Here is a 19183-nt window from a genome sequence, read left to right on the forward strand (position 1 = left end):
AATATTTATTATTGGCTCTAGATGATCATCCACATAACATGCAAATGTTCATAAGTTACTATAAAAAAGCCTCAATAATGAAGCCACTAGTGAAGGTCAGTGTAAGGGAAGATACAGAATAATTTAGTTCAACACACAATAGGTCTGTGCCCAGTTTTGTGATCTGAATGTATATAATAAGTGTGCACTGACTAATTGATTAATTATTCATGGCATGGTGATGATGATTACTACTATCTAAAAATAAACTAAAATTCTTTAGCAGTGTGTTAACTTTCGCAGGATAAGGGTGACTGTAATAGTTTCATTTCTACAAAACTAAACTTCAGTATAGGCTCTTGTAGTTTGTTTCCTACCATATTATAGTAACATCTTTAATGACTGAATCTGCAGAAGTGATGGCATTATTTTCATCTCTTTCATATGTCACATTTCTAATTTCATATTTAAAATCTTACAGAAAATCAAACTTAGATGCTTAACCTCTTGTAGTGTTTGCATGAAGAATCAAATTACCTATTAGTGAATCAACTTTTTCTCCACTCACAGTGAATTCTCAAGTTAAGCATGAAATTAATTATAGTTCAATATGTGTGTATCAGAACATGATTTCTTACCTGATCATAGACTTTCCTGAGTGCTGGTGCCATCTTATTGGTAAGTGTTCCTGCCACAATGATAACATCAGCCTGGCGGGGGGAAGCACGGAACACAATACCAAACCGATCCACATCATATCGAGATGCAGCACATTGCATCATCTCCACAGCACAGCATGCAAGCCCAAAGGACAAGGGCCACAGTGATCCCTGGCAAAGCAATAAATGTGTTATATACACACACAAGGAAATAATTGTGCAAGGATAATACACACAAACACCTTTGTGCATTAAGTAGGTAAAATCTGTGTAAAAAAAGTTTTCTCTGCTGCACTAAACTCAATCTAATTTCTACAAATTCAAGTCAATAGTATAATGAGACTGCACTGTATGTAGAAGAGGAACATCTGGTGTCACTGCTTCATCTTGGAAATGTATGCCAGCACATACACATTTTAAATTCATGAGTGATTTTTTCATATTTTCAGGATAGCTTGTTTGTCTGAGGTGTATGATGGTCTAAACCAGGAGTCAAGGGTGCTGAAAAATGCCAGCTGAATTTCCATCAAACATACACAGGTAATCAAATCCATTACCTTTCTGCCCCAATTGAGTAAATCATCAAGTCTGGCAACTGCATACTCAGCAGCATTAGAGGTGTTCTGGAAGGGTGAATAAGGCTTGTACTTGACGGGAGCAGGACTGGCAGTGGCACTTTTGTTTCGTGCAGCCACCACAACGGCACCACTCACAGCTCTTGTTAGCTGTGGCACACCACCACGCCACACTGGAAGAAAATACAACAATTTTGTTGGTGACTGTACTGAGATGTTTGAATTCTTTATTGAACCCTTTTCAACAACATACCTGTGCACAAAAAACCACACTGAAATTTTAATCAAAATATGCTTTTCTATATAATCTGATACATTAGAGAATGATGATCACATTTAACTCGGAATCTGACAGAAAAAGTAACTTTAGGGAAGTCCAGGGAGATGAAGCCTGTACCTATCTGATTATATTTAATTTTGAAAACCTCTTCACTATCACATAACCAAGACTGAAGCATGGCAGTCAGTTGGACTTGCACAGCAGCTGGCACAGCCAAAACAAGGCAGATGATGCTGTGATTTTATCTTTCCAAACACTTTGATAATTGAATTAGATCACCATATTAAGAATTAACCATAACATCAAATCCTGAATGCTTTAAGAATCAAAACTGTAAGTTTAGTAAGGTCAAATCCAAATTAATTTTATAATACTTGTATCCTGAAGTGTTTACTTGCCAGAGATTCTTTGGTGGCAGTTGGGGTATACTGCATGGCAGTTATGGGAAAATACATAACAGGGTTCAAGTGAGACACTGTGAGTGGCAGTGAGTGGCAGACATGACCACAGCCAGCCAAGCCGTGTTTCATAAAAGTGAAATTGACAATGGTTTTATATTAATTGAAACATCAAAATCTGACAGACTAGAACTGTTTTGCCTTAAAATTAAAAGGAAACAGTTTAATGAAAATGTATAAAAACTACATAGGAAAAGTGTACCTCAAACTACCATCCTATTGCTTTAATTTCCTGCCTATCTAAAGTTTTTTTTTAATCAATCCCCAACAGGAAGATTCTTAAACATCTATCATTTCACAACCTTCTATCTGATTGCTGGTATGGGTACCGTCAAGGCCACTCTACTGGTGATCTTCTGGCTTTCCTTACTGAGTCTTGGTCATCCTCTTTTAGAGATTTTGGTGAAACTTTTGCTGTTGCCTTGGACATATCAAAAGCTTTTGATAGAGTCTGGCACAAAGCCTGGATTTCCAAACTACCCTACTACGGCTTCTATCCTTCTCTCTGTAACTTCATTTCAAGTTTCCTTTCTAACTGTTCTAATGCTGCTGTGGTAGATGGTCACTGTTCTTCTAAATCTATTAACAGTGGTGTTCCTCAGGGTTCTGTCCTGTCATCTACTCTCTTCCTATTATTCATCAATGATCTTCTAAACCAAACTTCTTGTCCTATCCACTCCTACGCTGATAATACCACCCTGCACTTTTCCACGTTTCATAGATGTCCAACCCTTCAGGAAGTAAACAGTTTATGCAGGGAAGCCACAGAACACCTGACTTCTGATCTCTCTAAAATTTCTGATTGGGGAAGAGCAAACTTGGTATTGTTCAATGCCTCAAAAACTCAATTCCTCCATCTATCAACTCGACACAATCTTCCAGACAACTATCCCCTCTTCTTCAATAACACTCAACTGTCCCACTCTTCTACACTGAACATCCTCGGTATGTCCTTTTCTCATAATCTAAACTGGAAACTTCATATCTCATCTCTAGCTAAAACAGCTTCTATGAAGTTAGGCATTCTGAGATGTCTCCACCAGTTTTTCTCACCCTTCCAGCTGCTAACTCTTTACAAAGGCCTTATCAGTCCATGTATGGAGTATGCTTCACATGTCTGGGGGGGGGTTTCCACTCATACTGCTCTTCTAAACAGGGTGGAATTAAAAGCTTTTCATCTCATTAACTCCTCTCCTCTAACTAGTTCTCTTCAGCCTCTTCCTCATTGCCACAGTGTTGCATCTCTAGCTATCTTTTTACCATTATTTTCATGATAACTGCTCTTCTGATCTTGCTAACTGCATGCCTCACCTCCCGTGGCCTCACTGCACAAGACTTTCTTCTTTCTCTCACCTCTATTCTGTCCACCTCTCTAATGCAAGAGTTAACCAGTATTCTCAATCATTCATCCCTTTCTCTGGTAAACTCTGGAACTCCCTGCCTGTTGCTGTATTTCCACCTTCCTATGACTTGAATTCTTTTAAGAGGGAGGTTTCAAGACACTTCTTTGACTTCAATCTTTGACTAACACTTCAGACCCTGTTTGGGGACCAGCATCTCAGTGGGCTTTTTTTTTTATTGGATTTTTGTTGCCCTTGGCTGGTGTCCCTCCTATATAAAAGAAAAAAAAATTATGAGTGTCATCACATAAACCTATACCAAAAAACACAAAAAACTAATTTTTACAAAAATGTAAATTGAAGTAATGGCAGACATTTAACACTGACCCTGCTGACAACTGACTCCACGGTGTGTTGAAAGCACCAAAAAATAAATAAATAAATAAAAAATAAAAATAAATAAAATAAAATAAAATATACAACTTAAGACTTACAGGTGTATAGATTGTAAGGGCTTAAACTGCAATATATTCAAAGCGTTCATAACAGTTATTTTTTCTTCTTACACTGATGTGGCTTTTATGTTCAGAATCTGAAACATTTATTATCTAAAATACCAGTAGAGCATATGTGAGGGACTTTATTAGGTCAGTGTAAGTGACATATCCACGTTTTTTTTTTTGCAGTTTACCGTAACATATTATTTATACAATAAATAAGGTATATGTAGGTAGCAGAATCAACTCGAAGGCTGTACTGGGACCTTGTGTAAGTGTGACCCCTTGGGACCTGCGCCAAACCGGGGCATGGTTTAACAGGAAAGGAGGTCTGAGAATGTAAACTATGCTGCCTCACTGTAATTGTTATGAATCAGCGTGCAAGTGGAGGCATGCAATGAATGAACACCACACCCCGCGTACCAGTGAGAGCCATCCTAGTCCTGCTGCCTCGATTACGTCTCCACTTCCTCCAGGCTGACGAGAGTGCGTTTAGGCTTGGTTATAATTTCGGTAGTATTGATAAACCTCACTACCTAACCTGCATGAATGCATAAAGGTTACCCATTTACGAGTATTATGGGAAAGAAGAAGATCTGCTCCTCTTACATAAAATAAATCAGTCGATATCAGAGGGGAGAGTACCGAGCACGAGTAAGGCCGAATGTTGCGAGTCCACCACAGCATGGAGTCCGCCGCCCCGGCATCATGTGAGCAGACTGAAAAGGCAAAGAAATACGACCGGCAGTTAAGGTGAAGATTATGAATCCATGTGCAGAACAGCTGAGCATGTCATGAAGGCGCTGTGTGGGCGGTGCTGTGTGCTGAGATGCTCCTGTGCCTAGCCATACAGCCTTTGTTTACATTATTTATCCACCGTCATTGTTGCTGGTCTTGTGGAAACATTATGATAGAGAGAAGATTTTGAAGGATGAGGGATAAAGGTTACGTCTCAAACCATATATCACAGTTCCTCATCATCCAAACTCGGTAATCCCTCCCCAAGTTGCTTTAGTTTAACGTAATGAACTAGCAGTGGAGTTATACAAAAGCGTCACGTAACTATTTACAACCACATCTCTTCAATGTAAGGCAACACTGCTCCCCACCCCCTCCCAGCACTAATTAGGAAAATCGTGAATATGTTAGCATGTGATAATGTCCACAGTAATATATATATATGGACTTGTTTATTTTGTCCTACAGTAACTTTTTTTACTGGAACTTTCATTAGATTTATAATTAAATCTCTCTCTCTCTCTCTCTCTCTCTCTCTCTCTCTCTCTCTCTCTCTCTCTCTCTCTCTCTCTCTCTCTCTCTCAATATTATATGCCTCAAAATCTTGTAAAAAAATTATTGCATCTGATCCAGAGATGCATCTTATTCTCTATAGCAAATATGCAGGGTCATTCAGAACATGTCAAAACATGTAAGAAAAATGTATTGGTCTTGAAACTAGACTAATGATGTATATTGAGAAATTCACTAGTAATGTGAGGAAAAAATTCATGTCCCTAAGGGAATGAGTATTTGGATAGTATTTTAGGAAAACTATCTCCATTACTTTCTTGATTTCTTTTTTTTTTTTTTATGTTTACTACTACAACTCTCTCTCTCTCTCTCTCTCTCTCTCTCTCTCTCTCTCTCTCTCTCTCTCTCTCTCTCTCTCTCTCTCTCTCATTGGAATTAGGGACTATTCACTATGCCTTAACAAATAAAATTGGATTTTGACAGATGTCAGAAATGTTGAGCAGGTAATAAGAGATTGTGCCTCAAGTGACATTGCACAAGTCCAGCACCTTACTTGCCTTTAGCTGCTCTGCATATCCCATATTTTGATAAGGCATTGGTAGAGTGTCCATTTAATATCAGTGTTAGAGTATATATATTTTTTTAGCTGCTCTTTAATGCTAGTAAAGTTCATTTTAGTTTATTAAAGTTTATGTTCTCCAACAGACTATGGGGTGACCATGGCCAGTCACTGCTGGAGATAGGACATGTATGCCTTATTAATGCCAGTGCAACAGGAACTGAAACCCTGAAGTCACTAGTGTTGCCAGGCTTGGGAGCAGTGACTATAATTGATGATGCCAAAGTTGCTCATCAGGATACTGGTAACAAGTAAGTGATTATTGCAAGAGTAACATCAGATCGGTTTCAGACTGATGTATTTGCAAACCCAGAAACTTTGGCTTTTTTCTGATATGTATAAGAATTTCAGTCCTTTCCAATAAAAGTAATATTTTGATACAATGAAATCCAGTGAGTCAATATTTTACGGTATTTGCTTTGGCCATTCTTTTGGAGGAACCAAAAATTCAAATAGGCACAAAGACTTGATACAATACCAAATTTGAGCTAAGATTCTTCAAGCTTATCTTATTATTTTTATGCTATTTGCAGTTTCTTTGTGGATTTAGCAAGCATAGGGCGACCGCGAGGTGAGGTGGCTCTTCGCCTCCTACTGGAGCTCAACCCAGAGGTACGAGGGACATTCGTGGACCAGCCTCTTCAGGAAATTTTAGACAATCAGCCAGAATTTTTCACGCCATTTACGTGTGTTATTGCAACATGTTTGCCTGAAAGGTATGATTTTATCTCAGGAGTGAATGAAAGAATTCATTTATTTTTTTAATATAGAAATTGCACCATATTTTCTTAAACTTACATATGTTAACTTTTCTGATTATATTTACAATAATAATTCTCTTCCAGCACACTTCTTATGCTCTCCAAAGTATTATGGGATGCCAAAATCCCATTGGTCGTGGTGCGGAGTTACGGTATGATTGGCTATATTAGAATACAGGTGAGAAATTATGGACATTTATGAATTTATGAGTTTATTGAAATTTAGATGAAAACTTTGTACTCTTTCTTCAGCATTTACTTCAAATATTTATAAAGTATATTACAATGAAGTGCATCCAGAACTTTTACAGTTTGTGCGTATTTACCTAGTTGTGGTTTACAGGAGGGAAGCAATCTCATTGTATCCCGTCTCTATATCTATCCAGTTTGGTCTTAAAAGCATGGTCAGTTACAGCATTGACAATGTCTTCACTGAGTTCATTCCATTTGTTCACACTTCTGTGAGGAAAACTATACTTCTTGATGTCTCTTCTACAGTTAACTTTCTTCAACTTCTTACTGTGTTCCCATGTACTCTGTGTCTAAATTTATAAAACATTCTTTGTCCACATTTTCCATACCATTTATTCTGTAGATGTTTATTAAATCCCCTCTCTCACTCTCCTATTTTCAAGGGTAGGAATTTCCAACATTCTTAATCTCTCTTCATAAGTCGACTTGCTCAACTCTGGAATCATCTTAGTGACTGTTCTGTGTACTCTTTCCAATTTTATAATATTCCTCCTTGTATGAGGAGACTACACCACTGCTGCATATTCCAATATTGGTTTTATCATGGAAATCAACTATTTTTTATCATTCCTTCATCCAAATATGAGAGTGCCATTCTTCATTATCCAGTTTGATACTCCATCTGGACCAGATGCTTTATTTACATCAAGTTCTTCCATCATCTTAAGTATTTCCCCATAACTGACTGGGACTGTACTTAGTATATTCCTCATCATCTTATCCCTTCTAGCATCAAACTCCCCTTCCACAGTAAATACCGACCTGAAACGATTGTTCATAACCTCTGCCATGTCCTGTACATCCTCGTAGACTTTTCCATCAACTTTCAATCTTGATACACCTTCCTTCTTCATCTTCCCATTAATATGTCTAAAGAATAGTTTTGGTTCATTTATACACTTTTCTGTCATACCTCTTTCATAGTTTCTTCTCTCCATTCTTATTATCTCAACGTACTTGTTTCTAGCATCAGTATATTCCTCCCATCTGCTCTCAGTTTTCCTCCTCTTCCATCTATTCCAAGCATTTAACTTACAATTTCTAGCCTTTTTACATTATGTAATGATTCATTCCTTACCCTTTTTTCATCTTGCTCTTCCTCTAGGTACAAGTTTCTCCACAGCAGAATTATATATCCTTATAAATTCATCCCATTTTTCTTGAAATCTTCTGCATCTTCAGATTCTTTCCAGTCCATGGCAACAAAGTACTTTCTTAAATTTTTAAAGTCAGTTTTACTATATTCAAATTTTTTCACCTTATAATTTTCATCAATGATTACTTTTTCATTTTTCAAATTAAATTCCATCAACACATGATCACTTTTTACCTATAGGGCTGTCTTAGTGTATAGCTTCAATAATTTCCATGTCCTTGCTAAATACTAAATCAAGTTTTGATGGTTTATTTCTTCCACTAAATCTGGTATCACTATCAACCCATTGAGTCATCAAGTTTTCCACTGCCCAGTTTAATAGTCTATTACTCCATGAGTTGTCAGTGTCTCCGAATTTATCTCCTTACAATTGAAATCACCAACAATAACTATATCACTACTTTCCACCATCTTTTCAAGACCTTTTAACACATCTACCAACATCTCTTTATGCTCTTCTTTTCGCCAAGTATTGGTCATAGGTGGCACATACATTCCTACATAATTCATTATCCTTCCATTTCCACTTCTAATCACCACTTGTAGAATTTCAGACCTGTTTTCACTTTTTATTACCTTCTCTACTTCAATACATTTTTTAGTCAGAATGATCACTCTACCTCCTCCCTTTTCACTTCTATTTTTCATCCATAAATCATATTTATCATCACCAATGTCAGGAGTTCCCCATTCATTTTTCCATTTTGTCTCACATAATACAACAACATCCTGTGCATTTCTGTTTAATAACTCATTTAATTCAATTTTTGTTGATAGTAATCCATTTACATTGGTATAACATATCCTACTTACTGGTTGATGTACCATTTCTTTATTCTCATATCTCTTACTCTCCAGAAAACTTCTCCCTTTTTTTTTTTTTTTTTTTTTTTTTTTTTTTTTTTTTTTTTTTTTTTAGCTTTATCTACTAGCTCCTTTTGCTTCAACCTTTCCATCTCATCCATATCCCTGTGTGTGTGTGTGTGTGTGTGTGTGTGTGTGTGTGTGTGTGTGTGTGTGTGTGTGTGTTACAGTCTTAGTTAAGATGCCTACAACAAATAATACTCCAACAGTTCTTTTACAGGCATTCTTTTTACTTTTCACTTATATTTATTTGCCTCATATATGCTTTATATAATATCTTAATCTCAAATGCTTTTCATATTTATTTTCATGGGCATCCTTAAAATCCTTGTATCTAATTATGTGATGCTTACAAATATGTAGTCATGCAACATTTTTTGGACTGTTGAGATAATCCTAAAACACTTGCAATGCAGGTCCTCCCTGATATATGACTGGGTTACATTCCTGGAAATGCAATTGTAAAGCGAATGATTGTATAGTGAAGTTAAGATTAAACAGGGGAAAATAGGGATGTGTTCCAAAACCCGTATGAATGTGCCCTAATGTCCCCTAAAACTCATAAAAAACATGAAATATCATATGTAAATACAGTTATTGCCTAAAGTAACAAAACACATGTTACATAAATAAAATAAACAAGAATAAAGCAATAAAATTAAAATTAATAAAAAAAACAATTTTTTACTTACTCTCACTGTAGTGTCAAGTCCATATGTCCCCCTCGAGGCTGGGGGACCCCTTGCCCTAAGGTTCCCTCCGAGGCTAAGGGACATCCAATATAAATTCGCTGATGTTGCATATCACTGGCAAAATTATAGAAAGTAGTACAGCTACAGTAATCCTGGACACTTCCACACACACAATACAGCTGGCAAACATCAATGAGAGTGCAGGAAATGCTGGGTGCTGTAGCATCGCAGCACTACAGTCATTAACCCAAACAAATGCCGCTATACTTGCATGCGGAGCGAGTGAGTGCGCACTTGGACAGTTGTAAAAACAAAGCATGACCAATTGTACAGTGGACAAGGGGTAGTAAAGAAGAATTATCATATAATGGTCAATTGAATAGCAGGGAGGACCTGTACAGTCCAGAGCCAGTGTCATTGCATCTCAATTTTTTTTGTGTTTATTGGCTTTCATATGTTAAAAATTTGCCATGTAATAATCCAGAAATACTTAGTTGCACAGGTATCATTCCTCTTCCTTTCAAAGTAACACAGGACAAGCTCTTCCATTTTGCCAGAAACCTCACTCCATTCCATGTCATCCCCTGTCTTATAAAAGGAATCTTTAAAGTAATTCCAAGAGAGTAATAATTCGTATAATATTAGTTGAAGCAGGAATTTATAGGTATATTCATGCCTATTCACACCATGGTTCATAATTTTGTATTGTTGTTTCACATACATGTGTAAGAAAATACTCAGGAAGAGAGAGAGAGAGAGAGAGAGAGAGAGAGAGAGAGAGAGAGAGAGAGATACATTGTGCCCCAAACTGATCTGATAGATTTGGGTAATTGTTTTCATATGAAAGGAGTGCATTCAATGATGATGTAAAAATTGCATTTGATATCTCAAGGGGACTTAACTTTCTTGTAGAAAACCTTTTCAATGATGGAGATAACGATAAATGTTGGGTTAAATTCCCTCAAGAAATGATGTACACTCAAAGACAATAAAAAATTTACCCCAGGCCTCTGTGGGTTTTCTGGATGATTCAGCCAAACTATTACGGGCAACACACACATGAACATAGTACTTTGATAAACCCTCCATGATTTCAGAGCCAGATATTTACCGGTTGAAAGTATTTGTTACCCATTGAGGACAGTGGAGTACAGTATATAATGGTAGAATATATTAACATCTGTGAAGCCAAGGATTTGGCCTACTTTGATAAAAATATTATAAATGTGACATGACACACTGGTTTCAAAGCCTCAGCCTAGAGGGTTTGTGGTCTGTGTACCTGTGATAGTTCAGCTGAGCTGTTGTCCAGAAAGACCACAGTCATTGTTGCAGGGTCGGCAGAGATGGGAGTTTTTTTCTTTTATATGGTGTTCAAATATACCTTCAGAATGAGGAGCACACAATCACATTATGTGAAATTTCCTCAAGAAATGACATATACTTTCAGACTGAGGAACACACAGTCATATTAGGTGAAATTCCCTCAAGAAATGACATATACTTTCAGATTGGGGAGCACTTAGTCATATTAGGTTGAATTCCCTCAAGAAATTACATGTACCTTCAGATTGAGGAGCATACAGTCATAGAGAGTCATCCGGACAATGAAATTCCTGACCTGAGACTGGACCGGCCTTTCTCTGCCCTGGAAAAGTACATGGACAGTCTTGATCTGGATGCAATGGATGACAAGGAACACTCACATGTGCCCTATGTTGTTATTCTTTACAAGTTTCTGCAAAAGTGGAATCAGGAACATGGAGCTCCACCAAAGAATTACAAGGAAAAGAAATTATTTATTCAGCTCGTTAAAACTGGTACGTTGTTTATATTTTGTGGCTAAATTATGCTTCTGATATTTGCGTAAGGCTTACTATTTGTAATTCAGATTGTATGTTTGTTCTAATTCTTATATTTATTTATTTATGTTGTGTATTATTTCTTATTTATTTGTTATTTATTTATTTTCTACTTATTTATTGCATTTATTTATTTATTTACTTATTTATTTATTTATTTATTTATTTTAATTACTTATTTATTTATTATTTTCTTTTTAGGGATGAGAGAAAAAGAAAGTGGCGAAAATGAGGAAAATTTTGATGAAGCAGTTAAAGCAGTAAATACATCCCTATTACCCACCTCCATACCAAGTGGAGTGCAAACTCTCCTTAATGAAGCAGCAAATATCACACCAAGCCCCACCACCAAGCCTTTCTGGATCATGGCCAGAGCCCTGCATGAGTTTGTATCCTCTGAAGGTCGAGGAGTGTTACCAGTCAGGGGCACAATTCCAGATATGACAGCAGATTCAGAAAAATACATTAAAATTCAAAGTTTGTAAGTATTTTCTTGAAGTGTTGTATACCACATTTTTTATTAATTGTAGACTTAAAAATATGGTAACCCCAACAACTACTGTGGTCTGTATTACCTGTGTTGTATAATCTCACTGTCAGCTTTAAGACACAGAATATAAAGTATGTGTCTATTTCCTGCATGTTGTACAAGGTGTCTAAAAGGGATGGAGTAAGGGGACAGAAAACCCCCTCCTCTTTGTTTGCTCCTTGCTCCTATAAGTATAATAAGGCAAGGTATAGGTGAAAAGGGAGCAATTCAGCTCTCTCTAAACCCTGATGGAGATGTCTTAGCTACTCTTTTTTAAGGAGGATTTCTGTCTTGTATGTAAATGGCTCTTTATTATGAAGCAAATGATGTTGAATTTTTATGTGGTAGTTATTGCACATTAAATACTCATTAATATTGATGTGAGCCAGGTACCGTGATCAAGCAGCACAGGATGCTGACTGGGTGTTGCGGAGAGTGCAGGAACACAGTCAGCAGCTGGGTCCCCGGAAAGTCATGCCATCATTAGAAAATGATGTGAAGAACTTCTGCAAGAATGCACATGCACTTCGAGTCATAAAAGGCAAACCAATTGTGGAAGAATATAAGGGCAGCATCAATCTCAGTGAAATAGGTATTTGAAACTAAATATTAACAACAGTTAGAGAGGTATTTAGTTGGCTGTTGTATAAAAATGTATAGAATGATGAATTACTTATGTATGCTATGCATGTTCTTCAGTTCATGAGGTCTGCACCATTTTCAGAGAAGGAAGTAACTATGAAGCTTAAATAGCCACTATATTATGAGAAATGCTTTGAATCACATAGGTAGAACCTGTTTCTATTTTACATTTCACCTCAAAATATTCCACACATTTAATCCATTCTGTCAGCACAGCCAAGTTTGCCCATTCTCATTACTTCATTGACATCTTGATCTAAGCTTGCTTCTTAATACTTTATTTTTTGCCATTTCTCACATCTGTATTGCTTGCTTACTTCTCCATGCCCTTTTCAGTATGTTTTATTGATTATTTAGTAGATGTTTCCCCACCCTATAGATTCTTCCATTGCTCCATCCAAAATACCTCTCTATGATGTCACTTTGTTAATGATCTCTTTGTCACTCTGATCTCCATGCCTTTGTTTCTCTACAGCTCTTCATATCTAAAATTTTTGTGAAGTACTCAGGTCATATTTTACTATCTTACTTTAAAATACATAGGAAGAATGGAAAATTATTTTATAATACCTTAATGGTGTTTCTATGGAAGCATTTTTTATTTGACTTTTTTCCCCCAGGTTACATGTGTGCAAAATCCATAAATGTATTTGTTACTTATAGCGTTTAAACCATTTCACTGTAATTTGTACTCAGTTACCCTCCTTTTGAGTATGTAAATGTTATTACACATGAAGCCATCTGTCATCTAGTGCAGTATTGCAGCTTAGGAATGTTGTGATTTTAGAGAAGGACAGCTATATGTAGGTGCCCAATTGCATTATTCACTCAGTGATTTTAATAAGTTACTTGACTTTCACAGTATATTGATGTTTTAGGTGCACATCTGGAGAACCCAGAGAGTGATCTGGTGTGGTATGTGATGCTGCGGGCAGTGGATCAGTTTCACTCAGAGTTTCGGGCATACCCAGGTTATTTCCAAGATCAAGTGGAGACTGATATTGTGAGGCTAAAGGTAAGAGGAAGCTGATACAGTATTAGTATATAAGTCTCAGTATTTTGAAGTAAACAGAAAATTTTTTTTTTTTTTTTTTTTTTTTTATGTAGGAAGGATACTGGCCAAGGGCAACAAAAATCTAATAAAAAAAATGCCCACTGAAATGCCAGTCCCATAAAAGGGTCAAAGCAGTGGTCAAAAATTGGTGGATAAGTGTCTTGAAACCTCCCTCTTGAAGGAATTCAAGTCATAGGAAGGTGGAAATACAGAAGAAGGCAGGGAGTTCCAGAGTTTACCAGAGAAAGGGATGAATGATTGAGAATACTGGTTAACTCTTGCGTTAGAGAGGTGGACAGAATAGGGGTTAGAGAAAGAAGAAAGTCTTGTGCAGCGAGGCCGCGGAAGGAGGGGAGGCATGCAGTTAGCAAGATCAGAAGAGCAGTTGGCATGAAAATAGCGGTAGAAGACAGCTAGATATGCAACGTTGCAGCGGTGAGAGAGGGGCTGAAGACAGTCAGTTAGAGGAGAGGAGTTGATGAGACGAAAAGCTTTTGATTCCACCCTGTCTAGAAGAGCAGTATGAGTGGAACCCCCCCAGACATGTGAAGCATACTCCATACATGGACGGATAAGGCCCTTGTACAGAGTTAGCAGCTGGGGGGGTGAGAAAAACTGGCGGAGACGTCTCAGAACACCTAACTTCATAGAAGCTGTTTTAGCTAGAGATGAGATGTGAAGTTTCCAGTTCAGATTAAAAGTAAAGGACAGACCGAGGATGTTCAGTGTAGAAGAGGGGGACAGTTGAGTGTCATTGAAGAAGAGGGGATAGTTGTCTGGAAGATTGTGTCGAGTTGATAGATGGAGGAATTGAGTTTTTGAGGCATTGAACAATACCAAGTTTGCTCTGCCCCAATCAGAAATTTTAGAAAGATCAGAAGTCAGGTGTTCTGTGGCTTCCCTGCGTGATATGTTTACCTCCTGAAGGGTTGGACGTCTATGAAAAGACGTGGAAAAGTGCAGGGTGGTATCATCAGCATAGGAGTGGATAGGACAAGAAGTTTGGTTTAGAAGATCATTAATGAATAATAAGAAGAGAGTGGATGACAGGACAGAACCCTGAGGAACACCACTGTTAATAGATTTAGGAGAAGAACAGTGACCGTCTACCACAGCAGCAATAGAACGGTCAGAAAGGAAACTTGAGATGAAGTTACAGAGAGAAGGATAGAAACCGTAGGAGGGTAGTTTAGAAATCAAAGCTTTGTGCCAGACTCTATCAAAGGCTTTTGATATGTCCAAGGCAACAGCAAAAGTTTCACCAAAGTCTCTAAAAGAGGATGACCAAGACTCAGTAAGGAAAGCCAGAAGATCACCAGTAGAGCGGCCTTGACGGAACCCATACTGGCGATCAGATAGAAGGTTGTGAAGTGATAGATGTTTAAGAATCTTCCTGTTGAGGATAGATTCAAAAACTTTAGATAAGCAGGAAATTAAAGCAATAGGACGGTAGTTTGAGGGATTAGAGCGGTCACCCTTTTTAGGAACAGGTTGAATGTAGGCAAACTTCCAGCAAGAAGGAAAGGTAGATGTTGACAGACAGAGCTGAAAGAGTTTGACTAGGCAAGGTGCAAGCACGGAGGCACAGTTTCGGAGAACAATAGGAGGGACCCCATCAGGTCCATAAGCCTTCCGAGGGTTTAGACCAGCGAGGGCATGGAAAACATCATTACGAAGAATTTTAATACGTGGCATGAAGTAGTCAGAGGATGGAGGAGAGGGAGGAACAAGCCCAGAATCGTCCAAGGTAGACTTTTTAGCAAAGGTTTGAGCAAAGAGTTCAGCTTTAGAAATAGACGTGATAGCAGTGGTGCCATCTGGTTGAAGTAGAGGAGGGAAAGAAGAAGAAGCAAAGTTATTGGAGATATTTTTGGCTAGATGCCAGAAATCACGAGGGGAGTTAGATCTTGAATTGGCCAGTCAACATACTGCTGACAAGCTTGCAATAAATAAGATTTGTTTGAATGATTATGAAAAGGTTTATTCTTAATTGGAAATGCAAAGCTAAATTTTAGAAGTGTTTTGAAATTATATACTTTGCTTTGTGACAAACAAAAAATCATGTCACCTTTTGAAGTACCTAGAATGGCTGCTACATAAAAAAAAAAAAAAGTACAGCAGTGGTTCTGAAACTGGATGACACACACTTCATGGGGGGCCTGAGCTGATTACAAGGTGGGATGGGATGGGCATGAATCCATCTGCCACAATTTGGAATTATACAACAAAAATGAAAGCACACACACACACACACACACACACACACACACACACACACACACACACACACACACACACACACACACACACACACACACACACATTATTATGTATTTTGTCTTAATATTACTAGTCCATTTAATTCCTAGGCTTTGTGTAAATAAATGACAGAGGGATGTGTTTTTTTTTTTTTCCAAAGGGTGCATAATGTAAAAAAAAAGTTCAGGAACCACTGATGTAGAGTAAAAAACCCAGTGTATAAAAATAATATATTGACAGAGTTTTAGAATAACTATGAATTTGTCATAAAAAGAAGTGACATTGTAAGTAAGCATTGTGTTATAAGAGTACAGGTTCTCCCTGCTATCTGATTCATCATTATATGATAATTAGCTTTTATGATAATTCTTTACTACCCCTTGCTGACTATACGATCGATTATGTTTCATTTTTATGATTGCGAAAGCGCACTGTCACGTGCTCCACATGTAAGTATAGTGGCACAGAGTCCCTGGGCCCATATTCTACAAACCTTCATAGCCAAGTCCATCAGTCACAGCGAAACAGAATGGTGCATTTCAGACATAACTCTGTCATAAACTCATATCATCGTCCATAAACTCCTATTATCATTCTTAAAATGCTATGACATGATTCACCCTGTCAGAAGCCTGTCAACATTATGGCAACTTCGCCATGTGTATTATAACATGATCCCCAGCTCTCTTTTTTTATTTTTTTTATTTTTTTATTTTTTTTCTCCATAAATATAACAATAAATATTAGTAACTAGGAATAAATAATGTTCTTCTTTGAGGCAATAAGGTATTATTATAAATAATTGCTGGGAGCAGTATGATCAGTTTTCATAAACATAAACAAACCTTGCCTTGTGTTGCCTGTATGTGTCAGTGTGTCGGCCACCATCTTCTCCTTTATATCGTGTTTCTTTTGATTAGATACACTGTCTAACTTCCCCAAAAGTCATAATATGTATGTAATATGTTGCATTATGTAGAACACGGGCCCTGGATGTCCCTTAGCCTCGAAGGCGACATTAGGGTAAAGGGTCCTCCAGCTTCAGGTGGGACACATGGACTCAACACTACAGTGAGAGTAAATACAAAAAAAAATTTTGCTTAATTTCATTTTATTGGTTTATTCTTGTTTATTTGATTTATGTAACGTGTTTTATTACTTTAGGCAATAACCATACAGTGGAACCTCGGTTACCAAACACCTTCCTTTTCAAACAAATCAATTTTCGAACAAAATTTTTGAACTCATCATTGCTTCAGTTGCAGTATCATAATTCAGTTCTATAACAAAGTTACTTGATTTTGAAATATTAAAAGACATAGCAAGAGCTGCCATTTATTACTAATTTATAGTTTCTTTAAACTAAATAAACAGTTTGTGAACTGGAGATGTGAAGCAGCAATCTTGGCTGTGGGAGATCTGTCATAAGCCACAAAGACACATCCATATTTTTTCCATTTAATCTTAACTCACTATACAATAGTTCACTTTACGATTACATTTTCAGGAACATAATCCAATCATATATCAGGGAGGGCCAGTATTAGAAATGTTTTGAGGTAGTAATTTTATATTAAATATAGTTTGATTGGAACAAGACAAGCACAAATCCAGGATCCTCCTTCACTGTAACAAAGCTACCCTGATAGACAAGAAGAAAGGTAAGATTATTCATAAGTCTTGAAATGAGACAAAAGTAAACTTGTAGTTAAGCTCAAGAACAGCGTAGTAGTAAAGGACTTGGAAGGTGTTGAGTTATTGGTGAATGTATGCCAAGGATTATTATGTAATTTCCCTACATCTTATCAACCTCATGTGCAGTGGGAACATATAAGCAGATGATTTCCTATTGTTTACTGACAGATTGTGTCACATTAAGATAAGATTGATGCAGAATAAAACACAACCCAAGCTCTCTATTATTGAAAATAAAGAAATGCATTTCATTTGTGTACATTTGTGTACATAATGTACATTCATAGATAACATGCTTAATGTGTGTATATACACTACACACAATGTACTTTTAAGGTGGTCTAAAGACAAACTGTGTGGAGTTGCATATTATTGTGTTAATTTTCTTAATTTTTTCCTATCAGGTGTGTGTCAATAGATTACTTGCTGACTGGGGATGTGGTCCTATTGTGAAGGACGACTTCATCCATGAGATGTGTCGATATGGGGCATCAGAAGTGCACTCTGTTGCCGCTTATATTGGTGGGTGTGCTGCTCAGGAGGTCATCAAAATAATAACTGCCCAGTATGTTCCCATTAATAATACTCATATTTATAATGCTATAGCAGCAACTTCAGGAACTTTCATGTTATGATCATTGCATCCATGTTTTAGACATTACTGTTTAGTTTGAAAAATGCATTCTGATAATATATATATAGCACTTTTTTTACATTATTCAGCTTTTTTTTTTTCTCTCTCTCTCTCTCTCCAGATGTTAGAATTAGTAGCTTTTAAAAATCATAAAGATCTGAGGGAACAAATATACAAAATAAGAGTATAGTGGAACCTTGGTTCTCTAACTGAATTTGTTCTTGAATGCTGTTTGATATTTGAAATGTTCATAAACCAAAACTATTTTCCCCATAGGACTCAATGTGTAATGGAGTAATCCATTCCCAGACAACAGATGAAGGCTTTTTAGACTTTTAAAACAGAACTTTGTACATAAAATTATACAGGGAAGTCTCATTATTTGAACAACAGAAAAATCAGTTTAGGGGAATAAAGTGAGGAAGACCAGGTGAGAGACTTCTAGCTCAGTCATCCCAACAGACACAGTTCCTGCTGTTTTCTCTCAAGCCTCAGAGAGAGCAAGGTCTGCTCAGCTGGAGAATGGCAACAGAGTGTCACCTCTCCTAAACACTTGACATCAGTTACACAGTATAGATAAGTGTTATACTTATTTTATATATTCATTTACAACTAAGTAAAGAATAAAGCTGCCATATAGCTTGTTCGAGAATCAGATTATGGTATGGCAACCAAAGCAATTATGGGTTCAAAATTTTGTTTGATAACCAATTTGTTCGAAAAGGGAGCCTTTTGGCAACCAAGGTTCCACTGTATATTAAACCAGTCCAAAATTAATAAGTTTATCTTACATTTCATTCTGGCATATTTGTTCGTAACATTAGTGAGTAATCTAATGTATTTCCAAAGGATTGCAGAGGCTGACCGTAACAACATATAATGCAAGTGTTGCAGCATCCATTGTTGGTGCTAAAATTCAGTGTGTAGAAAGAAATGGTATGCAGTATGTCATTGCCTTCAGTGGCCTGAACACATTGTTCATAAGTTATTCCATTAATGTATTTTTTTGTGGTCTTTTGCCAATATAAAAGATAATTAAATAGGTGTTTTATCTGTGTCTACCTATACATTTATGTACTAACATTTATTTCTTTATTTTTATATATATATCTATCCATCAGTTTC

The 19183-nt window shown here is 36.9% G+C and overlaps 2 protein-coding genes across 2 annotated transcripts in view; one reads left to right on the top strand and one right to left on the bottom strand.

Annotated features, from left to right (window-relative positions):
* Positions 1–4360, bottom strand: part of LOC135102024 (NADH-quinone oxidoreductase subunit B-like) — a 4848-nt gene extending 488 nt beyond the window's left edge. Inside the window, exons 1-3 of the mRNA XM_064006642.1 lie at positions 4212–4360; positions 1196–1386; positions 618–809 (exon numbers count right to left, since the gene is read on the bottom strand). Of these exons, the coding sequence (XP_063862712.1) occupies positions 618–809; positions 1196–1386; positions 4212–4224 (396 nt within the window). The 5' untranslated portion in view covers positions 4225–4360. The remainder of the gene's footprint in view (positions 1–617; positions 810–1195; positions 1387–4211) is intronic.
* A 45-nt stretch (positions 4361–4405) lies between these two features.
* LOC135102023 (NEDD8-activating enzyme E1 regulatory subunit-like) lies at positions 4406–19098 on the top strand. The gene is made up of 9 exons (XM_064006641.1): positions 4406–4541; positions 5745–5909; positions 6192–6374; positions 6504–6597; positions 10954–11203; positions 11447–11726; positions 12164–12366; positions 13295–13431; positions 17829–19098. The coding sequence occupies exons 1-9, from the start codon at positions 4453–4455 to the stop codon at positions 18057–18059; spliced, it is 1632 nt and encodes a 543-aa protein (XP_063862711.1). The 5' UTR covers positions 4406–4452; the 3' UTR covers positions 18060–19098.
* The last annotated feature ends 85 nt before the right edge of the window (positions 19099–19183 follow it).

Source organism: Scylla paramamosain, chromosome 7, assembly GCF_035594125.1.
Source record: "Scylla paramamosain isolate STU-SP2022 chromosome 7, ASM3559412v1, whole genome shotgun sequence".
Taxonomy (NCBI): Eukaryota; Metazoa; Arthropoda; class Malacostraca; order Decapoda; family Portunidae; genus Scylla; species Scylla paramamosain.